The following is a 24,386-nucleotide window of genomic DNA, read 5'->3' on the forward strand; positions in this document are numbered from 1 at the left end:
TGGGGAGAAGCTTGGCTTCTAAATGCTTGTAAAAGGTTTCGATTCCTTCCACTTGTATCCTCAATGCATGATTTTCATTTCGAAGCTTTGCCTTCTCTTTTTCTGTTTGCTTATGCTGCTGCAACAGCTGACTCTTTTCCTCTTCCCTTCTGCAACTCTTGTTGAAGTCTGTTTTGATTTTCTCCAGGATGATGTTAAATGTCTCCTGTAGCTCGTTGTTCATACTGGGGGGGATGGCCGGCCCGAAGAAGCAGAAATATAGTTTAGAAAAGCCTTTCTCCATCACCTTAGTTTCATCTCTTAGTAGATTCATCTCTCGTTCCAGTTTGTTAAAGCTTTCTGTCGAACTGTTGAACTGGATTTCAAAGTTCAGTGCCTTCGACTGGTGGTGTTGTACTGTTTCCTTCACATCATCTAAGATTCTTTGTTTCCTTATATCCCCTACCATTCTTTTCTTAAATCCCTCCTTTTCATCATTATCAGTCGTTATTTCTTCATCATCAGATTCTAACAGATCCATCACTACATCCTGTCTCATAGTAGCTTCAGTGGATCCAATCTCCCTTGCGGTGGCTATATCACTTGCTACAGCCTCCAACTCACGGAACATAGCTTCTGAACTTTCATCTTCTCTCAAGATCAGTTGACGCAGTATAGAGACCACGAACCGGATCTCATCACGGAGAAGCTGTGGATTTTGAAATATAAAAGCGGTCTGCGATGCGTAATGGGAAAAGTAGTCCTGGAATTTTTGGCAATGATTTAGGTCGCCAGCCATTTCTTGGATCTCTGCCTGAAGAGAAGAGCATTCCGATGGCCGACGTCCCACACATGTTCTAACGCTTCGAGATGTAGGCTCAAGTAATGTCTTCGTTCCATGCTCGATACCCTTGTAAAGCTCCAGCCTTTGGTTCCAGCATATAATGCGCTCATCAACTCCTTTATCAGAAGGATATTCTGTATAGACTTCGTCCGCCACCCGCTTCTCCAAGCCCGTTTTGATATCCTCAGTCGCGTAGCTCATCATAGCAGGTAACCTGTCTCGAACATGCTCCCACGCTGTATAGGGGAAGATGAGCAAGACCATTTTGAAGGCAAGGAGGTAATACATGTCAGCCTTGCGGTTGAAAAGACTATTGATCATATCAATAAGAAGTTTGGCATGCTTCATCTCCAGCCTTGCCACAGAGTATCGCTCTAGCTCCCTACGTCGCAGGTTGTCCTCCCGGCTTATTCTTGCAAACTTCATGAAATTCTCTTTCTGCTTCAGTGGTGATTCTGGTTCACTTGGGCTCCCCATTTGCCCACTGTGAGGACTTTGCGCGACATCAATATGGACACTAGTTGGGCCGTTTTTCTTCGTTGTACTTCGCAAAGGGGAGTCCACGTCAACGACAAGTTTCTCAGCTTTTCTCTGCTCCTCATGCATATCGCTGTCCCTGTTTTGTCTTTCTGTATCAGTATTTAGGGAAGCATTGTCCACGCTACCGCTGCTTTCCATAACACCGAGTTCGGGGTTCGTCTGTTCATCATTCGTTTTTTCCCCAGAAATGGCCATGTACGCCTCAGTACCACCCCCCATTTCTTCACTCCCCATCTCAATGTCACTCCCCACCTCAGGCATATTGGTATCGCAATTTTGCTTATTCGTCCCAATTGCGCGGGATGGATAATCCACGCTACCCGAAATTTCCATATCTTGTAGTTCCGTGTTACTTTGCCCATGGTTATTTTTTCCTTCATGAAAGGCCCTGCCCACCTCACTATCGCCTCTCACCTCTTGCATATTGGTATCACTGATTGGTTTACCCGTTTCCACTTCGCAGGAGCGGGGATTCACCTCACCCGAACTCTCCATGCCATCCAATTCAGGCTCCCTTGGCTCATCATCCGCTGCCTCTGCGGGACAGGCCATGTCCGCGTCAGGGTCCCTTCCCACCTCACGCATATCGCTGTCACTGTTTCGTCTTTCGGTATCAGGTTCCACGGTACCCGAAATTTCCGTATCATGTAGTTCCGTGTCAATCTGCCCATTGTTCGTTTTGCCTTCGGAAATGGCCATCATGACCTCACCGTCGCTTCTTACTTCCTGCACATTCGTATCACTGTTTTGGTTATCCGTGTCAACTTTGCGAGTTCCGGGATTCACACTACACAAAACTCCGATGCCATCAAGTTCGGCTGTATTTCGTTCATCATTCGAATTTATTGGAACAACGAGTTCTTCTACTTCTACGTTAGCAATATGACCCTTCTTATTTCTGAATCAGGCAGTTTATAATCAACTCGTTCTCCCTCCGTATAATGCTTAGAATTTTATAATTTGATCCTAATCGTACCTGGTCGTTTTCCTTCTGTCTCAGGCAGCTCTTCTCCAACTCGACGTCTTTTTCTTGTCGGGACTTCCTCTCTGGTCCTTGGTTCGGTGCTAGACTCAACGGGAGACGTTTCTCTTAACCTCTTTCCCCTCCGATCTACCTCATGTATATCAGGTATTGTCACATCTTCATCACGTACAGAGTAATTTTTACCTTCCACATGCATATCGTTACCATCTGTCTCTTTCTCCGTTGTCATCAGAATACCCGTGGTAATGTTGGTATTTGTGAATGGATTGGTTACATCTTCCGCAGTGGTCAAGAAACTGAAGGGAGTGTCGGCAACTCGGTTTATGCTGGTAAAGGTGACCGCCATGCTCCCTGAATGACTGTCTATATTTTTCTCCGTCCTAAGATTGCTCGTCTTGGCAAAATGCCTCCCATCCATTTCTGGCGGTGTATGAGCTTCGACCTCACTTTTTCCTATACCTGGTCGATTTATGTAACCTTCTTGATCAAAGGCCTTGGCCGCAGAGGTCTGATCTCTCTGTTTCGAGCAGTTTTTATTCCCTTTATCAGGATTACCACTTTCAAGATGCACCCCCATTTCTTGCAGGCCTTGTCTATCACAAGAATCGGGCAGGCTAATATTTCCCGTCTCAGTACCCGTCCTAGAAGAGGCATTGGCTTCAATTTGTTCCACCGCCTTTGCGGTGCCGGTAATTGTCTTTTGAACCAGGGCATCTCCTTCCGTATGGTTGTTTGACCCAGCCCTACCAATTGGAGGGTTAGCCTTTCCTTCTCCATGCTCTACTCCTTCCATGGTGTTAGCAACCCTTTCATAACTCCCTGCAGGAGAAGTAATGCCATTGCTACCAGAGTCTCCATCCTGAGCATCCAGCATAGCAGTATCAAGCTCTGGATCCGCCATTCCATTTTCCTCCAAGAGGGGATTGGCATCAACTTCGTAACCAGCCACCTGAATGCTTTCAGCTTCCCTCGTTGGGGAACTGGGGCTGTCTGGGCGACCACCAACATAAATGGTTTCGCATATCTTTGTGCAGCGACCGGCAGCCGCTTGCTCGTCCTCCTCGTTGAGCATTGGAATATTGTTTCCAATTCCAACATGTTCTGCGTCTAGCATGAAAGTATCGTTTTCCCGGTTTCCAACAGGCTCCCCATTATTTGCGGCTTTGCTTCTCTTGTCTTGTTTCTTTCGGAGCTTGCGCACCTTTCCTCCCCTTTCCATCTCTTTGCCAGCAAAATTATCCTTATCATCTATTCGGGTATTCTGTAAGTTAGTACTACGCCGTGTCCTTAGAAGCATGACTGTCGCACGTCGGCCGGCAACACTGAGAGGTAGATCGAAAGATGAGCTGCAATCGCACTTGTCTCTGGAGAGATTCGCTGTGTACAGTATTTTAGAAGGAACACATGAGTTAATATTATAGCATAAGTCCCTTTGAGACACCTATAGGCGGCCATGCCGGATTAGGAACAGGGGTACATGGCGGAGTTAAAAATAAGGCTGATGACCAATATAGATTAACAAGGCTCAAGATACTATTCTTCAGTATCTATAGACATTTTAGTCTCTTCTAACATAGAGGTCGGTATCAATTTTTATACCAAAATTATCTACATATGCTTAAGTAGCACGGTTCGGGCTTTCTCTCCTCCTCTTTCACACACCAGACTATCTATCGATACTGCAGTCCTGGATACTCAGGTTCATCTTCTTCCTCCAGTTGAGTCATCTCAGATCCCGTCAGACGATGGAAGAGAATAGAATGCCAAGCCGATGATAATGTAGAGGCCGGTGAGCATAGCGCCTTCGAGGTAGTTGCACTTGGCATCTTGAACGGTACATGTAACGAAGAGGACAGACATTGCGAAGACAACAGTCTGAACTGTGTATATTCCGTTAGACAATGCTACGATAAGAAATCTCTCTGTCAGACTTACAAGTTTCGAAATGAAGCGTCATTTCATAACCAGCGATCCAGCCAACAATGACCAGGAAGGGAGTAACCAGAAGGGCAATCTGGATAGAAGAACCGATGGCAACTCCCATGGCAAGATCCATCTTGTCCCTGGTGGCGACAACAACAGCAGTGACGTGCTCCGCAGCATTGCCGACGATAGGAATCAAGATGAGACCAACGAAAGCTCGGCTAATACCGGAAGCCTTGACGAAATCATCGATACTGTCAACGAGGTAATCGGCACAGAAAGCAATAAGGAGGGTGGTGACAGCCAAGACGGCGATAGCAGCAATGGGACCAAGAGTGGGTTCCACGTCTTCAACCTCCCCGCTGCCTTCGTTTTGGTTCTCGGGATCGAAAAGGTTGCTGTGCGTTCGAACCTGGAAAACGAGGTACAAGACGTAGAGCGAGAGAAGAATGATGGCAGTACCGTGAGACAGTGTGAGGATACTCTGGGCCTTCTCGTTAGAACTACGCTGGTCAAGGACGGCGTAGAGCTAGAACAATTAGTTAAGACTTTTGCGCGAGTTTGATTCAACATACAGTTGCCGGGAGGATGAGCGAGGCGGAAGCCAAAGTCATGAGAGAGCAAGTCGTCTGGGCAGTAGCCGGAGAAAATGTCTGCTCGTATCCCTTTCCCGACTCGCCTCGATGCATTACACCGCCAAGCAAGAAGCACATTCCCATGACCAAGAGAAGGTTGGAAAGAATGCTACCGAGCATTGAGGCCTGCACAAGCGCGATTTCGTTTCGCTTGAGAGCAGCAATGCTGACCTACAAACGCGGTTAGCCATCATTGGGCAAGGTAAAGCCTTCGGGGTATGGCACAATTAATTCCACCGCATTTCCAAAGGTAGCATTCAGGAGTCCACCGAGGGTATCACCAAGTTTCATTGAGACCTCCTCGGTCGCAAACGATAGAATAGCGGCGAGTGGGATGATAGCAAAGAAGTTGAGAGTGAAAACCGCCGTTGAGCCCCAGCCCATCTTGCCAGCGATGATACCGAGAGGCACCATGACTAAGAGGAAGTTGACATAGTCTGTTAAGCCGGATTAGTGAGATATGCGACCGAAGATCAATGATTGTAAACGTACTGCTTAGAAGAGTGACCTTGGCAATATGCCAGCAGTGGGCCAGACTTCTTTTGGCGCCGCTACAATAATTGTTAGTGGGGGCCGATGCAGAAGCCCCAAGAAGGGGGCTGGTAACGGATTGCCTGTTCATGTTTTTTGTCGACTTTGCCACTTGGTGCAGTGATTGCAGGCTCGTACTGCTGGAGAATGAAGCTGAATCGAGCCTCTGGTATTTTCGAGATATGAGCAATGAGGGTCCTGACTAGAAAGCTAAAGGAGGGGGGCCCTTATAAGTAGCAAAGCAAGGCAAGGTTCTTGGCTCCATAAGTCAAGATTCTGAACTGTGGCTTAGCCTCCTTGTTTCGTTTCCGGTCAGCAGGTAAGGCTGACTGGTGGGCTCACTATCATCTGAAATGCCCAGGTCCTCACCATGCGTTAACTGGTTGGCGAGTACGACTTGTTGGCAAAAGGCGAAAAGAAAAAGAAAAAGGAAGCTCAAGAAGCTCAACTGCACCACCCATGATAACAAAGGCTGTACCAGAACACAGTCAATCGTAGGATCAGTGGAGGCCTAAGGAACATAATAGATATTATCATAGTTTATTGTTAGACACTTTTTTGACGATGTGGCTAGTTGTGAACCAGCCAGGCTCTGAAATCCCATAATTCATTGTACGTTTCAAGCCACAGAAATTCCCAACGAATGTGTATCAACGAAGCATCTTCAGGTGGGCATCCTGGTACTGGATTGGCCTGTTCGACGATAACGGCTAACTTTGGGATTCACGCTTTGCTCGCTGCGCCACCCATACCCTTGTTACTAATGAACGCTGCAAACGCTCAAGAAACCAAGGCGACTAACAGGAGGCCTCGCTGACTGAACAATTTCGCACTGATACGAATGAGCGAGTAACAGTTCCATTATAAAACGGCTTTGGCCTTATCTACAACTATAGTTTTTCTGATTCGCAATAGAAGGTCTCTTGTTATTGCTTACGGTTTAGCTCATATTCTAGCATTCTCATCTAAAATTTGGGTAATTCGACGAGTAAAATGCCTTACGTCACAAATTTGATTACCAAATTGTTCCATTACTGGTGTGTTTGCCAGATTGGTGTGCTACTCCGCCTTCTTCGCCAGGATGAGGTTGGAAAACCACAGGGTCATCGGAGCACACGACGCTAAAAAAGACTGCTTAGGAATCACAATAGCATCTTCCAGTAAGAATTCGTCGATAGTTGTGCTTCGTTGGAGAAGCAATGATTTGGAAAGGGCACCTGCACGAAATGGCATTAAAGATGTGACTTTGATCGATCTGGCCCGATTTGTGTATTATACCAACATGTTTGGTGGGCCCAAGGAAGTATCTTCAGCGACGCTGAAAATGGCAGAGTATTGACCACCAGCGCCGGCTCCAATAATCTGCTTGCTACGGATGGCGGTGTTATCGATCACAGTGGGAGTGTGTATGTCGTCGGTCGTGCCTTGGCCGGTCTGGTAGTTGCCAGAAAAGCCCCAAGAGAAGACCTTTCCGTCGGAGGCGATGGCGAAGCTGTTGTCAGTACCAGCGGCGACAGCGACGATGTCGTTGTGGTCTGGAATGATCTGCGTCAGTGTACATGTCAAACAAGTCAAATGTTAACAGGGAGCTTACCGGGTTGGACCGTAGGCCTAAAGAGAATACGAGGATTGCCTCGATCGTCGTAGATGGTGTTGTCCTCAGAAAGCTTGTCAAACTCGAAGCCAACTTGGTAGCCATCGACACGGCCCCAAGTCAAGATATCACCCTTGGCAGAGCAAGCGATAGAGTGGTGCCCGCCACCATCAATATCTGTGATCTTGTTATGATTGAGGTAGGAAAGCTTAGCAGGTCGAAGGATGACAGCATCGTCCTCACCAGCGTTTGATTCGACACCGACCTGGCCAAAGTTATTAAGACCCCAACCGTAAACCTGGCCGTCCGTGTCAATGGCAAAGCTGTGGTACGAACCGCAAGCGATTTTGCTAATTCTGCCGCGTGGCAGACAAACACCCCGGGGGATGAGGCAGGACATCTTGTGGCGCTCAATGATGCGTCGGCCAAGCTGGTTCTGCTGACCACAGCCCCAGGCGAAAACGTTACCCTTGTCATCAAGAGCGAGAATGTGGTTGGAACCGGCAGCGAGGGCCTTGATGTTCTTGGGGTCGCGCAACATAAGAGGTGTAGACTGGACCCTGACGGTCTCTGAGAAGCCGAGAATACCTTCGCTAGATCGAAATGTTCCCCAGCCGTAGACCCGACCGTCCTCAGTAAGGGCGAAAGTAGCGCTATCACTAGCAACGACTTGGACAAACCTAGTACCGGGAGCAAAGTGTTCGCTCGATACGGCAGTCGGTGTACTCTCCTTCGGATTGATGCCAGTATCATCCTCGTCCTCCGAGTAAGAGCCTTCCGACTTATCCATGTCACAAATGCCACCATCCCAGCTGGTGTCTCTGCCGAGAGCGCCCTGATCATTGACACCCCATGTCAAGATCTTGTTATCGCGCGTCAACGCGACAACATGCATGCCTCCGCAAGATACCTGAACGGCGCTGACCTTGCTGGCGGAGAGATTATCATTAAGCCGAGGACGCTTGACATCAATGGGTTTCTTGTTGGCAATGCGCCTGCTACCGAGGCCAAGTTCACCAGAGGATCCCTCACCGAAAACGTAAACATGTAGGATCTGAGTAGGCGCCTTGTTGATCTTCTTGCCGATATGAGGGAATTTGGATCCCTTCTTAGGCCGAGATCTCTTGTCGGCAGGACGGCTAGGCTCATCGCTTTTCACCCTTGGTATATGTTCAGTCATTGCGGACAGCTTCCTAACAGGCTATGGATCGCGAAATGGTATTTAACAACAAATCTCTTCTGTGCCACAACTCACCATATGCTCACGCTAATAATCTAAAAGCTATAATAAGCCGCGCACAGAGCGGTTTGCCTTTTAACAGGAGACTGGTTTATGTTTCATTTAGCCCACCCACTTGTAGTGTGAAATGACGACGAAGGTTGTGACAATTGTTCTTAATAGGGAGAATTTTTGTATTCTCTAATCTTCTGGCTGATATGCATTAGTTATACATTGCTAGGTAAGTGAATAAACGTTATCAGGCTAACGCGTAATTTGCTATACCGAGGTGACAAACAAGGGTAAGCTGGATAGGTAGAGGTGATAACAAGATCTCCTCTGTGGATAGAGAAGTGGACCTATACCGTAAGTGTACAAAGTGTAACTGAATAACAGAATGTTCTTAAAATCGAACCGAAAATCGTGAGGAGACTGAAAATGATATCAATCGATTGTCACAATATGATTACTTTTTAGCTAGTTTTAGCGTACCCTTGTTGCCGCCTCATCCAAAGCTTCGTCCGGTCCACCTTCAGCGCCATCACGATAACGACTTTGTACAGAGTTTTAGTCCCACCCGCTCCGAAAGGCTTTAGTTGTCTCAAGATTCGCCCGTGAATTGTTACACTATCTGAATTTCTAAGCGGCATTATTACGAGATTGTACCTGGGACCATGTAGCTATATCAAATTTCATCGTCATCGCAGACCTAGATTGCCAGCCGTAAGGTACTTGTAGTGTTAAAAGAATAGATTTGAAGTCCTTCTTGACTTAATGATCACATCTTTGGGTTACCTGAGCGAAGTTAAGTTAATGATTGTATCCGCTGAATCCAATAGCGTCCATTACTTCTGATTGTAATTGATGATTCGGGAAGCTTTTGACTTACTGTCCACTTTGGCAGTAAAAGCTCAAATCGTCTTGCATGGCCCGTTTTATAGACTCTAGGAGCACTTTCTCGGTCAATTGGCGAAAGATATAAATTATCCCAAGGTGCCATAGATATGATAAACTCTAAAATCATGCTTTATAGAGTCGCGTTAATGGAGAGCAACGGAAACTCCAATATTTAAAGTCTACCGCCGCATCGGTCTCATATCCAGACGAGTTTGAAGTGCCTACCTACCTGACATGTTGATAGATCCTTGCAATGGCATCCGCTCTTCACATTCTCAGACTCAAATGAAGGTGACTCCAACCATTAACAGGTAGCCTCTCGCCTACGGCTCCGAGTTGAATTACTTTGGCGTTGCATTTGCTTCTAAAACTCCTTCTAATCTACTTGATCCCCGGACCAGTGACACTCACGCATGTGCAGCTACTCGGGCCCGAATATCACATACTGGAGGCAATGAGTTGCGGTGGTAAAAACTTTCTTGTGCAATGCCTAGGAGTGACATCAAGAGCATCGCCATAACAACTGCAGGTTGCCAAATATCATGTAGGGTTATGCAACCGACGAGTCCAGTTAACCCGCTGCTCTAACCTCGGTACTTTCCATAATTCGGTTCTCGAGCCACCTCACTTGAAATTTAAGCATTCTCTTGCTCCTTTCCTTTCCAGAGTCATTATCTTGATTCGTCTGCTGCAAATTATCGTCCATGGGGAACATATCAATCCCAGTAATCGGCCATTAATAACATAGGTCGCAGCCTTTGTTTATTTGTACATATTGGGTCATAGCCACTATTCGATTAGTGTGTCTGCTAATTCTGTTTATTTTTGGCTTTAGGAAAGTACTTCATGAAGAGTTTATATAAAACAATTATCCATTTATATAAACATGAATTAGTAGGCCACTTCTACCTAGCTATTTCTACTACCCTAAAACTTGTAACGATTAAAATGCTAGAAAGCTGAAACATTTATTTAACAGACCAATTTCACTTATTGACAAATGTGAATCAGTCATAGGCTTCGGAGGAGATAGACTTTAGTTTCACATGATCATGGAGATTTTCTTTACACTTTCTCTATTATCAGTTTTGTTTCTTATCGTCACTACCCTCATACTTATCTCGCATGTGTCTTTCAAAAGCTCAGCAAGCAGCGGTGAACCGATACTATTGCTGCACGGCCTGACGAAAGGCCGGCAGAAATCGAACACCGATGAACCATCAAGGAAGTTATTACATCCTGAGTCCCCGGATTAAGTTCAAGCACAGTTTGATCCCCACCACAAATCAGAAGTATATAGAACATATTCAGTAGCTCTCTTGTACCTGGGTTAGATCATATTTCTAACAAACAACTTCAGTTCCTCACTAGATTACGAAAGACTCAACTCCTTTTAAAGGGCAATCCTTATGGCGAGCTGCATTACTATTAGACATATATTGTAAGATAAGGGGTACAGCAATGACTTCTGATTTTAGCTGCAGTATACCAGTATAGCTGAAAGTATTGGTCTTTGGCTTGACTTTTAATTCAGTATCATTTTTAACTACTAAAGAACGAATCTGTGGCGAGAACTGAGCTGGGACGGTCTGTTGTTCTCGGCAATGCTATATACAATGCAAGAATGTTAGGCCATCCCACTAAGCCCCTTAAAAACTAATCTGTATCAATGTCTGTTTGATGCGGTCAATTTCTGTTTCAGTTATCTGTAAATCTATCTCAATTTACTATTTTAGGTAGCAAAACAAAAGGCTTCAGATAGATTAAAATCTCAATCGCGGCGAATGTCTGATTAGTAGCCTAGTGTCATTTTGTCGGCCCTGTTTGTGTAGAGAATTGCTAACGATCATAATAATTAGAGGATATTCCAGAACCGGTCTCCATCCTGCTTAATGACCAAGAGCCACCCCAAGAGAGTTCGTTTTATAGCTCACCTTCCACGACCTCTCTTCATATTAAGTAGAAACTTCTTACTGTTTAGAGACAGGTGTATACGGAAACGCTGGTGAGGAACTCTACAGATCTGTGAAGCACTATTTTGATAATGATCTATCAAGGACCCCTTGAAGACTTATCCACAATAACAAGACTACAGGCTTCGAGAATGCATAGCTAGATCATTAAACTCAACGGGCCACTTCTTATATGTCATGCGCTGACACAATCAAAAGAGGTGAATGTACCGATATTTGTCGAGTATAAAGATACTCAAGAGTCCAATATTCCCGCTCCAAAGCTTTCAATGGCCTTTACCAGGAAGTTAAGCTCCTACATAAATCGGCGTTTGTCCCTTGATTTTGAGACTGTTCCGATATTATTACATTAGCCGACGTCGCGTACATATATTGGCGGATTAGAAGGCCAAGTAAGCCCTGTATCACTGATGTACTCGCACCATAATGCAAATAACACCACATAGTCAAAAGGTTTATCTTAACATTGGCTAACCGTAAATTTCCGTCTGCCATGACTTAAGAGATGGCGCAACATACCACCGTTTTGATATAAGATCACTTCTATTGTTTATTACTGATAAATCTCGGAGTTTCCATTGAGTATGGCGGTGTATATTCCATATTTTGTGTCAACCCAAGGAAACCTATGTAAGTGTATTAACGAATGCCTAAGCTCACTATCCTAGTTTTAGCCTCATCAGGAATTATCTATGTCTTGCAGTCCTAAGTGGCAGATATCGATATTTTTTTAGTTCTTGTTTCGACTGCAAGTGTAGAGAGATGCCAAGGTAAATAACACGATTCTCCATATAGTCCAATCTATAAATGGCTGAAAGGTTATTTCCATCTAAAAAACAACCCGCTTTAGCCTTTTACTGATTCACTTCGGCATCCTATAAACATAGATATAAGGCTGAGTTTGGATACTATGCATTTGCAAAGATCAGTCCGGAGCCCTCTTTCCGAAAGGTCCCCGGCTTTCTCTTCTCTACTTGTAGAAGGAAAGGGCTTTTCATGCTTCAATGGATGCCTTAGTAGTTTATGGTCTGGATCTCCCGGATGCACCGAAGGCCCCCGACGTCTCAAAGTCCAATACAGGGCCCAGAAATCGTCCCAGCGATGAGTCGGAGACAAGTTATACAGACGCTTTTAAAACATACCTCCATCAATGGGTCGAGTGGGATAATAAAGTTATTGATCATTTTGAAGCACGGTGTTGCATCTATGCGATCAGGGCTAGCGAGGCTCAGTGGCATCTGAGCGGTGACGGTGGTAGAGAGTATTTTACTTGGTGGCTACAGGACTCCGATGTACTGAGAACTTGGTATAATGCACATAAGGTGCACAGGCAAAGGGTTGCAGAGTATAAAGAGCATCTGGCACGAATGAGTCCCGGAGAATCTAAAGGCCGTAAATAGTCCATCGAATTAATTGCTCGAAACTTTAGTAGGGCATATTCACAGCTGCCATATACTACGTCATCGAGCCGGGATGTCACTCTTGCGGTTTCCTTATACCTCTTTAAGTAGCTTCCGGACTAATATAACACAACACCGATGGGCTTATCCGTGTGTTCTCCTATTTTTATAGTGTCTCTTATATCCTTTCCTCTATTCATCATGATTTCCAATTGTGCCTGGGTAACTTCTTCTCAGGCCGTCGATAGGCTGAGGGGTCCTGGACGCATTTTTCCTTTCCTCGAAACCTTTCCAGATATGGTTTAGTTGACTTTCAAATAGAGCTTCCTATGTATCATTAGATAGCAGTTCTTACAAAAGTCATGCTGCTCCAGATACGAAGAAGGAGGTGTAGGGCAAGTTGTTAATATTATTGGCGGAAAGCTAGTTGGCGGCGGAGGGGTTGCGAGTTCGACATCCTACTGATGAAATGGAATAAAAACCATGTGTAGAAGGGATTATTTTGATGGCACGACATGATTGGAAAACCCGTTCCACATTGCATACCCGGGATGGGGACATGCGTTAGATCACGATAGCAGATACTTAGCTTTGCCGCTAATTATCCCGCCATTTGAGAGTAGACTTCCATCTGTGACCATCTGGTGTAGGGTAGTGGCCCGGGAGATCTGGATTTTCCCTCGAGATTAGACGATCACATGCTGGATATATAATATGTCAATGATTTTAACTTTAGAAATGTGTGATTTGACGAACGGAAGAATTCGACTTGAATGATTTGATTGATTTGATCGGGGTGATTGATTGATTGAGTTGACATATGACGAGCGCTGGTTGCTACAGCCCATTTGAAGTGCAATGGCTACATTTCATTGCTTCCCCTTAATTTGAACGATTTGGCAATCATTTCTTTTGTCTCGTTAGCCGCAACAGAACGGTCAATATTATTACAACGAAATATTTGAAACCATCGACATCGTACAGCGACATAGTCCGTCAAATTGCTTTTTGTAATAGTAAGTTGCATGAGGGTAGAATATAGATAGATCATGTGTCGGGCTTGTTAGAGAGACGGCAACAGAACCTTGAAAGGGATTGAAGAGGTTATGAGTGGCCTTGAGCCAAACAGTGAACATTCAATCCATATGGGTTCGTTTGGCGAGCTGTACCACGGGCCCGTCTCTGATCGCAACGAAGATATCTCGCAATTGGTACTGGTCAACAGTACGACGTCCTTTGATAGCATCAGGGCTTCCGCCTCCCAGGTTGCTGCTGTGATCAAGCCGGATCTCAAAGTTATAGACAATCTTTGCCAATGCCAGACTCATCTCAAGGTAAGCTAGATTCTTCCCGACACAACCCCGAGGGCCTGCAGAGAAAGGCATAAACGCACTTTTAGCTAAAGAGACACTCTCAGGAGAAACACCACAATCATCCTTCTCATCAACAATCCACCGTTCGGGACGAAACTTGAATGGTTCAGGATAGATATCAGGATTATGATGCATACAGTAGGACGCGGTGCTGATCTTCATGCCCTCGGAGATGTACTGCCCATCGACAACAATGCCACCTTCTTGGACCTCTCGAGCAAGATCGGCCGGAACAGGAGGGCTCATGCGCATTGTCTCGTCAATGAACGCTCGAAGATATTGGCAGGAATAAAGAGCTGGGCCACCCTTGATGTCGTCCACGCTGGAAAAGGCAGATTTCACCTCCTTTGCAAGCTTCTCTTGTGCATGAGGGTATCGCGTAAGGTAGAAGAAAGCAGCAGCGAGACTTATGGCAGACGTGTCGGAGCCAGCGATAATAAGAGACTCACTCTCACCGAATAGTTCATCGTTGCTGTATCCCTTTCTAGTATCAGGGTCAACGGCGTGGAAGAGATAGTGGAAGAAATCCTTTCGACTCTCAGTACCAGATTTCGATACTCCTCGTGCCTCATTTTCGATCTGAGCTCTCTCAGTGAAGCATTTCTCGACAAACATCTGCCACTTGCTTAAGGCTGGAGGTGCGGCTGCTGCGAGAAGATAGTCCAGGCCTCGAGGTTTAAGCCATGCCCAGAGGGGAGCAAAGGGGGAGTAGGCAATCTAAACATCCCACATTAGCAGCAGCCTCACCGATGATGTCTGGTATCTTACTGGATGAACAGTGGCCATAAAATCAGTCATGAGCACTGGAATGTGCCGTAACTCGCTGTCATGCTCCTTCATGCCAAATGATTTACCGAAACATAACTCGCCTAGGGTATCAAAGACAAGATGATCAGCCCATCGAGCCATGTTCAAGGAGCTAGACCATTTCTTCTCTCCGATTTCTCGATCGAGTAACTCAATCCATCGATCGACGTTAGAATGAATGAAAGGTTCGCAGGAGCGCAGTGCCTTATCAGAGAAGGCATGGTTCATAACTCGTCTCTTTCGAGCATGGATAGTCTTATCGATGCTATTCCATGTTGTCATAGCATGGACATTGCGAGGGTATACTTTGTAGTATTCCGCCTTTTTGACGTTTGCCTTGTTGTCGTAGATGGTCTTTAGACCGGTAGGAGTGTTGATCAATACACTATTGGGAGTGATGCGAAACGTTGGGCCTGTAGGAGCGTATGTTAGCATTCGATATGTTAATATGTTGTAACGGATGTATATTACTTACCATATTTCTCCTGCAGCTGCCAGAACCATATGTGACGATCCTGTCTGAGGGTATAGTAGTATGCTGGGAATGCTGAGATCCGTGCCCAAAAGGGGCCTGGATACTTGGCTAGAGGGTGGAAGTACAGTCTGTACGGCACTATTGCGGCAATATAGCCAAGTAATAGAAAAGCAGTTCCCAGAATGATCTGTGAGGAAGGAAAAGCTGTAATCGTGTCGACGATAGCCATTGCTTGTGAAGTCGTCTCTAGACAATGAAACAAAAAACAAGCTGCCAGCAAGAGGTAACCAGGCTATAATAAAGATCACTGAGTCCAGAAAGATGACAGCACATATATGCAAATATGTCGTAAAATGACCTGTAGGATTTTCGATCAGTGGATATGAACCATTTTAGTACTGTATAGGCTTAGGCACTTACATTTTGCTCTTTCACAACATCCTTCTCACCTCAACGGGTCTCCACAGGTCGTGAAACATTGGTGTCAGCAGCTGACAGAGCACGAGAAGAGATGCACAAAATATTGAGGCCAAGGGCCACCGCAATTCGGGTCGCGAGATTAAAATAAAGAAATACTTTTCATACCTTTCATTTAATCATGCATTGGCGGAAGTCTCGAATTAGTTGATCAAGTGTCTATCGGGAAATCTTGTATTGAAGTCATCATACGATCTTAGTGGTGTTGTTGCTGCATGCTGAATAAGATACCACGGCTAATCCCTCGTCGCTAACATCTTCATCTTCGATTCTTAGAAGATCTGACTCCCACTGCGACGTTCTGAAGCGATTTCGGGGACGTAATCTGTCCTCTGATGGCGCAGTGTATTCTGGCCTATTAGTTCATCGGCGGACCGCTTTATCAAAAGTTGTTGTAAGTGTATTATCTGTGCGAGGAAGAATTGAGTGCACGAATTGTTATCCTCTTCAGTGGCCCCCGTCGTTGGCGGTTTCGTCGCCGTCACAGCATGATATACAATCGGTTCTTGGTGGCGTGGGTGCTGCCGGGTGGCATACAGGCTGGTTACATTTACTATCAGGAGAGGACAGCGACTGGCCTGTTCTCGTTTGTTGAGTTTCGCGGCGTTCTGTTGATTGTCCGGGAAAATGCCTCAGTGGTAGCTTCCAAGGATTTTGTGATTTCATAATGGCTGCTTTGAGTACTCCTACAATAAATCGAGCGAAATATCCTGCGAGAAATACAGTGAGATAAACAGATGATATTAGTCTTTGCTGAAAGTATCGTGAGGAAACATGAGGTTGAAAAGGTGGTTGAATGACGGAGGTGTTCTTGCTGTTCATGGAACAAAATTCCTACTCAAATGATAGTCTATACATTTGTATTCCTGGAGTCTAACTTTTCACCTACTTCCTATATGACTAAAATACAATGAATTGTTTGCCCTTTCTGCCGTTTGATAGCCCTGAAAGTCAATCCAAGAGCATTGAGGCCCTTGAGATCAAAAGATGCTTGCAAAGGAGCCAACTTGGTACTAAAATTAGTAACATGCATGTAGTCAAATGACTAGCGTCAGTTTCATGGCCGTATCTACAAGCCTGCGGATGTATGATTTGCCTACCCTAGGATATAGAGTCCTGGACTCGCAACTCATCGTTCTATAAAAAGCATAGTCAGTCATGGTTTGCTCACAGTACAGGTCACATAGACGCCAAGGCATCCACTAATTAGTCATTTTGGTGATTCAAAGAAGATGGGTCTTACAGATTTTGCGTCCATGTTTTAACCATATTGGTTACTGACCATCGTGACGGCGATATCATGCAACACTTTTGCTTGAAATTAGATACCTTGGAGATATCATAGTGAGAACGTAGCAGTAGCAGCAGAATTGTTCGGCTTCTCCCCGGCCTCATCGCTATAAAAAGTTTCCCTTGGTACTCATCGCACAGAAGAGATCATTCAGGCTTTCGCAATGCCAACATACCGACAAACAGAATGACTGAGCAACTAATCACAGAGTATGAAAGAAAAGCCAAAGAATACTACGAAAAGGCCATTGAGGTGCTTAATAAGAAGCAAGAAGTTTCAAGTGCCAATACACGAACACGGGAAGATACCGCTATAATACTTGATCTACTTGATAGTTCTATGGTTCAAAAGCCTCTCACTGCAGAACAAGTACTCAATACGGACACCTGGAATGGTCTAGAAAAAGACTTCGTAGTGTGCTCGGAACATGATGCAGGCCGAATTTTCGACAGACAAGTTCCGAGGTTTCCCATTCTTGTTGGGCCACTTACTCGCACAACTGGAAGCATAAATGGATTCTTAAATGCTATCGACCCTGAAGCCAACATTGAATTCCACGACTTTGGCCTAGACGCAAGTGCCGATGTCCATATCCCTCGCACAGAGAAAGCAAGTGATGCTATCAAGATGTTCGAGGACGAAAACAGAATAGACCCTCTTAACTTTCTCGACCTGCATATCTTGAAGGACAATCCACTCCCATCCTTTCTAAGGCATAGGAAAGATTTCAAGATACTTGAATGCTCTCACGCTGGGAAAAGGAAAAGAACGTCTCAGCAAAACGCTGCCGACCTTGACAGATGGACTTCTTTCCAATTACTCGCCAGTGAAGGAGCGGTCCATCTCCCGCATATCGATCATCACGGGATGAATACAGTAGTTTTCAACGAGGAAGGACACAAGTTGTGGCTCATGTGGCCAGGCCTAGGACTTGATGGTATTAAGAAATGGAGGTTAGGCGAACCACTACAGGGTGGCCTCCCTGTCTACGTGCCACCAGGATATGTGCTTTGGCAGCCACTGGGAACATTGCATGCACCGATCACAATAACGAAATGTCTCATGAGGGGTAGAATGCTTCTGCATAGTTCCCAACTTCTCGATATACTCCAGTATACTGAGGCAGAAATTAAAGATCCAGATATAACCAATGAGACTTTCTGCCGACAGATACACGAAAGGATGAAAGGGATTTTGGATCTGTGGAAAAAGGAATCGGATCTGCCGGAACTCTGCCAGAAGACCTTTAAGTGGCCGCCATCGGAAACTCAAAAGGAATGTGAAAAGATCTATAAGGTAAGCTAGCGGTATCGTAATCACCAGTTCCAATGTTTGGTAGTGCTAACAAAGTCCAGTGGCTGGAAAGTGGCTGCAAGTGCACGACACGAACATGCGAAAATTGCATTTGTGCACATAACGAAACGAAATGCGATCAGAGATGTCATCATGGTCTCGTGGCCACGAATTGTCGTAATCTCAAGTGTGAAACACCACGAGGGGACGATTTCAGTGGAATATTGAAGGCAAAAAAGAAGAAAGAAAAATCAAGGTCGCAATGATAACACTAGCTGATTTAGTGAAGACTTTATTCGGTGCATAGGGCAGGATTGCGCTCGCTATTTCTTCTTTGCCCCCTCTTTTCTTATCTTAATGCAACATAACTGCTTGAGTTATTGATTGTTACGGGATGGACCTATTATCCCTACGCATGCTGTTACACGCTACCCTCACTAGTTATAAGCTGCTCTAGTTACATTTGTCTTTTGAACGTTGTTATTGGCATCAACCACATTCACTGGACCGATATTTTATTCTTTCAGGTGCTATCCTGTACCTCTTTTAACTCCAGTGAAGGTTTGTAGCACTCAAAACGACAATCCCAGGGAGTTGTTATAAGAACCTCGAGGGCTTGGTGGTGCAACACTCGACGTCACCCATCTCAAATTCTGACGGCCCTTCCAGCCATCAACTCAGTAGTGCTCAAGAAGTTCGTGGGTGAAGGGAAATAGGGAAAACAAAAGCATGAACATGCAGGTTTGGGTTTTATATATGTCATAGAAGAATAAGTTTGTGAAGTGAAATGGAAATGACAATCAAGAAATTCAATGCTTAGCAATAGTTACATCACGTATTCTTTTTCTTTTTTTTGTCTTTTCCTTACCTCTCAAGTAGAAATCTACTAGCGTTATATACCAAACCAGACTCGAAAGGAGCTGTAGTAACAGGCAGTATCCTGATGCGGAGATCTCCTGTTTGCCGTCATTTCGTTCTTTCGATTGCACAGAACGGCTCTTCATATGACGCACTAGGACCCGAGCCATCTAACTGAGCATCGACGAGTTCTATAAATGCTACAAAACCGACTTTCTACATTTACTTGGCTCATTCTCCCTCAGGGTCTCTGAGAATAGAAACCACAGACCGAAGGAACTTGCAGCTGAAGAACTCACTCGCTCAATCAGGTTCATTTCTAAAAATGACAAAGTATCAAGGATTGCCAATAGCTCAATAAGAATGATGAATCAGAAACATCATACTTAGAGGACCAATAATTGCCGTTGGCAGATTGAGTCCAAGAGATAACTTTGTGAATTAGCCATGTAAGCCGCTATAATCAGCTGTTTGCACCACTTTGATTGATACAATTACGGTTATTAACTAGTCTTATGGCTTGTGGCGTAGTGGTCAGGTGCAACGATTACAAGTAATCCGGTGAGGTGCTAATGAAGACTTGATTCCCTCAGGTCATTCAGGTCTGATTAGGGCGGGGCTTTTTTTCTAAAGTAGGCAATTAGGCAATTAAAAATAAGTAATTAGGTAGTATATTATCAATACGCTATTCTGTAAGATTTCATTATTAGTTACGCTATATAACTCATATCTAATCTACTCAAAAAAAACAAAATTTTGAATTTGATTATAGCCTCAGGTACCTTCATTGCAATGAAGTTTAGTCAATCTATAAAATTGCTTTTGTTTCCTACTATTGCAATGGCTAGGAGGGGTAATCACATCCAGCAATCCCGTGACGATAGTCGAATACCTGATGGGATTGCTGTGTATGAATGCAGCGACGAAAAGCAGAGGGTGCTGGAACGTGACTTTTATAATTTTTCAGATCTCTTTTGCCACTGGATGGTAACTAACGACCCAAAACCGTCGAAACTACTTGAGAGAGACTATATCAGCTATAAGGAAATGCATAGCTTCTCGGTACTATTTAACACATGCTATATAATGGACGAGGACCCTAGTCAAGACCAGGGGTTATGTAAGAAATACTTAAGTGATATGTTATCTTCTTGTATGAATGACGCCCTCCGCCCGTTACTAAAGCTAATTATTATTAGGTCGTGGCTATAGTGTTAATTATACAGACCCATGTGTAAGGTATACATATAAAATAAGCTATATCTAATACGATAGAATTAGTGTTCGTCAACCCTAACTAGTACTTTAAGAGATGAGATTTAAGCAACTGCAAGTTTAAGTCCATTCAACTCAAGTTATTGCACTAGCATAGTATGAGAAGGTAGCCAGGTCAGTCCTCAGCAAATGACATGGTTGACGCTCAATTCTCTGCGACTCCACGCACCTCCAGTAATGCTTGTCTAAAGAGTCCTTCCCTTTCAGAGTATGTTTTGTAATATATCACTAGAGTTCGTTTCATTTGGATCACATTTGGGAAAGTGGTCCAGTAAAATAATATTTATCAGTTTCGAGCATTTTAGTAGCGGCAAGTTGAAGGTTACCTTCAGAGCTGCTGTTCGTGCTTGGTATGTCGATAGTGACAGTGTTCCCTCGCGTATTATATTATCCTAGGCTGACTCCTGCATCTCGCACTAAAGTCGAGTCCACCGCTGAGTCCTATATAGAATAGACAATCAGGTCGTGCAGGTGGAAGCCATTCGTCGTGGCATCCCTGACGTTTGAATGTGAAAGAGCTAAACCACTTTAAGACTTCACAGCGAAAGTACCATTAGGGATCCACCTCCCACTGGAAATGTTGAGAAACCCAGCAACCGACGCCACAGAGGTCCCCAGCACCTGTGCATCCCGTCATCATACGTTTCTACGCAGGGGGGTGATTGGCGGCTGTTGGGCGAGAAAGGACTGCTATGGGCATCCCATCGGCTTCCACGTTCGTTTATATGCAACGGGTAGAGGCCTCAACTAATTGACTTACTGCTGTTTCGATTGAGCGAAATATTCTTTCAGCGAATGGCAAAGGATTGAACCCCGGACCCACGAACAATGAGGCGGTCAGTGCGCTGAAGTCTTCAGCAGGCAACTTTGAGCCTCGTGATGCTGTGGCTACCTTCAATTCCAAATGGAACTGTTTCTTAGCTAGGTAAAAGGGGACAAGTTTTTGCATGAGCAGATGTCTAAAACGTTGGAAATCATATGTCTAGAATATCTTGGTGATCCTGCTTATTCGGGTTACACTATAACTATCTCGTTCCTCTAATCAGCCAAGAAATCAACTCCTCGTTCTAATTGCAGCCTAGAGAGTATTATGAGATGCTATGAAAGGAGCCTTCATCGTACAGTCGAGTTCCCCGTGGAGAATCATATGCTAGTCATTTCTGCGCTTCGTTACTGTATCATACGCAACCAGAATAACCGTCGATGATACCAGTTCATCGCAGGCTCTTGTTCAGCCTTCGTCTACGAACATATACTTGAACGTGAGAAGACTTGTTAGCAATGTTATCAAGGACTGCTCAGATAAGAGGTTGAGAACTGTATATCGTAGCACAAGCCATATTGTCCAGTCATCATATGAAGCTGGGTACAAGTGAGGGGTTGAGTGTGATACGTCTTTCCATCCAAATAGGTCAGTCATCCATAGTACATAAAGTCATTATCCCGTCTTTTTCATATAGCTCATAAAGGGATGACATCCGACACAGTCAGCACTTGGCAGAACAGCAAGTCAAATTGATAAGTACGATATGAGACTTGACGTGTAATCGAGTATGTAGGCGCTGGAGACGCAAAGCAACAACATCCAAATGCACAGTTGCAAGGAGATCCAATCCTTTCATGTCACATCGACAAATCTAGGAACCTGGCTTTATGAATTTACAACTATTTCTTAAACAGGTCTTTTCACTGGCCCCTCCATAATGCGTGGCTTCCCGAAACGTATACTTTGTAGGCACCGCTTCTTTTGGAAGGACCTTTGCCATACTGTTATCTTGTAAGGCTTCATTCTGTGGCCATCCTTCCCATCAGAGTTGTGGTCCCTACACTTCAGTAATCTTAAATGTGCTGGCGCTCAGTATGTCCTTAGAGCAAATTGACCGTAGATCGGACGCGGAGGTCCGGCGGCTTGGAATTTGCGTCAAGGACAGGATTTCATGCTATGGGTAATAGTGACAGCAATTGTTATTATTGCTTACGGCTGATTGATCCCTTGACATCTGTATTTCTCTTTTTTCCTTTTTCCTTTTATTTTTTATTTTTTTCTTCGCCCTTAACTCACCATTTGTTGTATGGCTGGGTCAGGAATGTCGGGTGCTATTAAAGTCATGGGCTGATACTCTGAGGCCATCTCACCGCATCACAATCAGTATGCCCCCACCCCCAACCATCTCTGTTTGCCTCCTTGCCTGGTTTCGACCTTCAGTATCCGCCCACCCATGCCAAGAATATATATTCCACCACACGTATGTAAATGAATTCCATAAAACGTCGCATTCTGTTGGTCTCTTTTTCATTCCCAATCACATATCGTCTACACGCCTTGACGTTACCGCGTTCCGACTATGTATATGCAAAGTGAGGCCAGACGACTAAGCACTGTCTCTAGGAAACAGAAATTCAAGGCCAGCCTGCGAGATATTGATGATTTGATCGGAAGAGTAGAACGTGGAAGGATTCTGTGAAGCCCATTAGCATCTCGAAGCTCGTGCAAACACTTGGGAAGCTTGTCTGGCGTAACTGGCATCACTTACATGACAATTGAGATGTCCGTATAAGCTAATAGAATTTAACTCCATAGGAGTCATGTTACAGTAGGCTATGTAAGGGTTGAGTCCATCGACGCTACGATACCCCCATGAATTAATAGTATCGCTAATGTGTGTCGCGGGAGACAGCGTCGTGGGCGCCGTAGAGGGTATCATGTTGTCGGCAGAGTCATCGGTGTCTTCAATGGCTGAGGAGCGCTGAGCAGAGTCACATAAAGGATGTAGAGTCTCAGTGGGAGCAGACTGGGCAAGGGAACTTGAGTGGGGAAGGCTGCTGGATCGGGCTTTGTCGTCGCGGGTGTCGGTGGCTAAAGGCCCGCCAGTATGCTGCACGGGAGAAGTGAGCAGACATTGAGAGACAACAGGCATTCCGACAACTGTAGATTGCGAGTTTCTACTGTGGGATGCGAAGGAATGTTGTTTCCACTTAATAGTCTTTTGGGGCTGCTTGTCCGCCGCTACATCCTCAGAGGAACCAGTAAGGCGCTCGAGGTCGTCAAGACAGCGTTTGACCTTCTTTCCTGTAGCCAGCCATTAGCCTTACTCAATAAGATTGGGTGCTCTTCTCTAGAGTATGGTCTAGTGAAAATGAGGGTCCAGGGTCGACAGGATCCAACCTACGATAATTACGCTGAGCAAGGCGGTTCTGTATCCTTCGACGCTTGGCAAGGTCGGATATCTTGGTCCAATCTTCATCAGGGTTAAGAGAAGCGCTTAAAGAGGTCGGGTAAGCATAGCCGGGTTGTGTCATGGACATTGTGACATCTGTGTATAGATGAGTGTTGTGTCGAGAGTGGTACTGGTACAGTCGGTAAACGAGGAAACTCTAGCTATTGTATTTCCGTAGCTGTATCTTTTGTTCTGTACTTTTCTTGTACTTGCATGGGCAAGAATTGATTTCGAAGGCGGGGATAGGGCTTCCTTGAGCGGAGGCTGGTAGTAATGTACATATGAGAAATAATGAAAGACGACTTGAAGCTGTTCGAAGCTGAATATCAGGCGATGGACTTGTAAACAAAGGGCGAGGGCAGAGACCGCAGGTGAGCGAGAGGAAGATATAAACTAAATACTCTTGTAGCTATCAGCCATCTACAAACATTTGCATGATAGCCTTTTGCAGCATCGAGAACGCGCTGACTCTGAGGGGCAATACTAGCCTTGTACTAACGTGGAGGGCTAAGCCTACGGTAAACATCGTTGTTCCTCGGACCCTGCACGGAGCGCACAGGAGTAGTCCCACCATCCCTGTCTAGCGCGTGTATTCCCATCTTTTTGGTGAAATACGAGTGGCCTTCAATTTCGGTCGGGGCTATCAGGATACTTGTCTACAGTGCGTTTAGGAACCACATTCCGTCCCATGAATAATCGGTTCTTCGAGTTCATAAACCTAATTGCTGCAGGTGAGGCGCCGGAGGGCCTCGCACGTTTCGAACAAGAGGGGTGCAGATGGATTAGAGTTAGAGAGTGG

At 45.1% G+C, this 24,386-nt stretch overlaps 6 protein-coding genes across 6 annotated transcripts; 1 reads left to right on the top strand and 5 right to left on the bottom strand.

Moving 5' to 3' along the window:
• Positions 1-599: 599 nt before the first annotated feature.
• FOXG_21427 (uncharacterized protein) lies at positions 600-3,645 on the bottom strand (the record flags this gene model as incomplete). The annotated part of the gene is made up of 3 exons (XM_018401762.1): positions 600-615; positions 669-2,226; positions 2,340-3,645. 3 exons carry the CDS (start codon positions 3,643-3,645, stop codon positions 600-602), a joined length of 2,880 nt encoding a protein of 959 aa, XP_018253705.1.
• Positions 3,646-4,076: 431 nt separating this feature from the next.
• Positions 4,077-5,528, bottom strand: FOXG_14114 (calcium/proton exchanger; the record flags this gene model as incomplete). Its single annotated transcript, XM_018394177.1, has 5 exons — positions 4,077-4,228; positions 4,284-4,800; positions 4,847-5,077; positions 5,132-5,343; positions 5,399-5,528. 5 exons carry the CDS (start codon positions 5,526-5,528, stop codon positions 4,077-4,079), a joined length of 1,242 nt encoding a protein of 413 aa, XP_018253706.1.
• A 1,181-nt stretch (positions 5,529-6,709) lies between these two features.
• Positions 6,710-8,211, bottom strand: FOXG_14115 (uncharacterized protein; the record flags this gene model as incomplete). The annotated part of the gene is made up of 2 exons (XM_018394178.1): positions 6,710-6,972; positions 7,032-8,211. The coding sequence occupies 2 exons, from the start codon at positions 8,209-8,211 to the stop codon at positions 6,710-6,712; spliced, it is 1,443 nt and encodes a 480-aa protein (XP_018253707.1).
• Positions 8,212-13,656: 5,445 nt separating this feature from the next.
• Positions 13,657-15,404, bottom strand: FOXG_14116 (uncharacterized protein; the record flags this gene model as incomplete). Its single annotated transcript, XM_018394179.1, has 3 exons — positions 13,657-14,610; positions 14,662-15,113; positions 15,176-15,404. The coding sequence occupies 3 exons, from the start codon at positions 15,402-15,404 to the stop codon at positions 13,657-13,659; spliced, it is 1,635 nt and encodes a 544-aa protein (XP_018253708.1).
• A 1,725-nt stretch (positions 15,405-17,129) lies between these two features.
• FOXG_21428 (uncharacterized protein) lies at positions 17,130-18,248 on the top strand (the record flags this gene model as incomplete). Its single annotated transcript, XM_018401763.1, has 1 exon — positions 17,130-18,248. One exon carries the CDS (start codon positions 17,130-17,132, stop codon positions 18,246-18,248), a length of 1,119 nt encoding a protein of 372 aa, XP_018253709.1.
• Positions 18,249-22,741: 4,493 nt separating this feature from the next.
• On the bottom strand, positions 22,742-23,675 carry FOXG_21429 (uncharacterized protein; the record flags this gene model as incomplete). Its single annotated transcript, XM_018401764.1, has 3 exons — positions 22,742-22,828; positions 22,904-23,439; positions 23,540-23,675. 3 exons carry the CDS (start codon positions 23,673-23,675, stop codon positions 22,742-22,744), a joined length of 759 nt encoding a protein of 252 aa, XP_018253710.1.
• Positions 23,676-24,386: the final 711 nt, after the last annotated feature.

This window comes from Fusarium oxysporum, chromosome 6, assembly GCF_000149955.1.
Source record: "Fusarium oxysporum f. sp. lycopersici 4287 chromosome 6, whole genome shotgun sequence".
Taxonomy (NCBI): domain Eukaryota; kingdom Fungi; phylum Ascomycota; class Sordariomycetes; order Hypocreales; family Nectriaceae; genus Fusarium; species Fusarium oxysporum.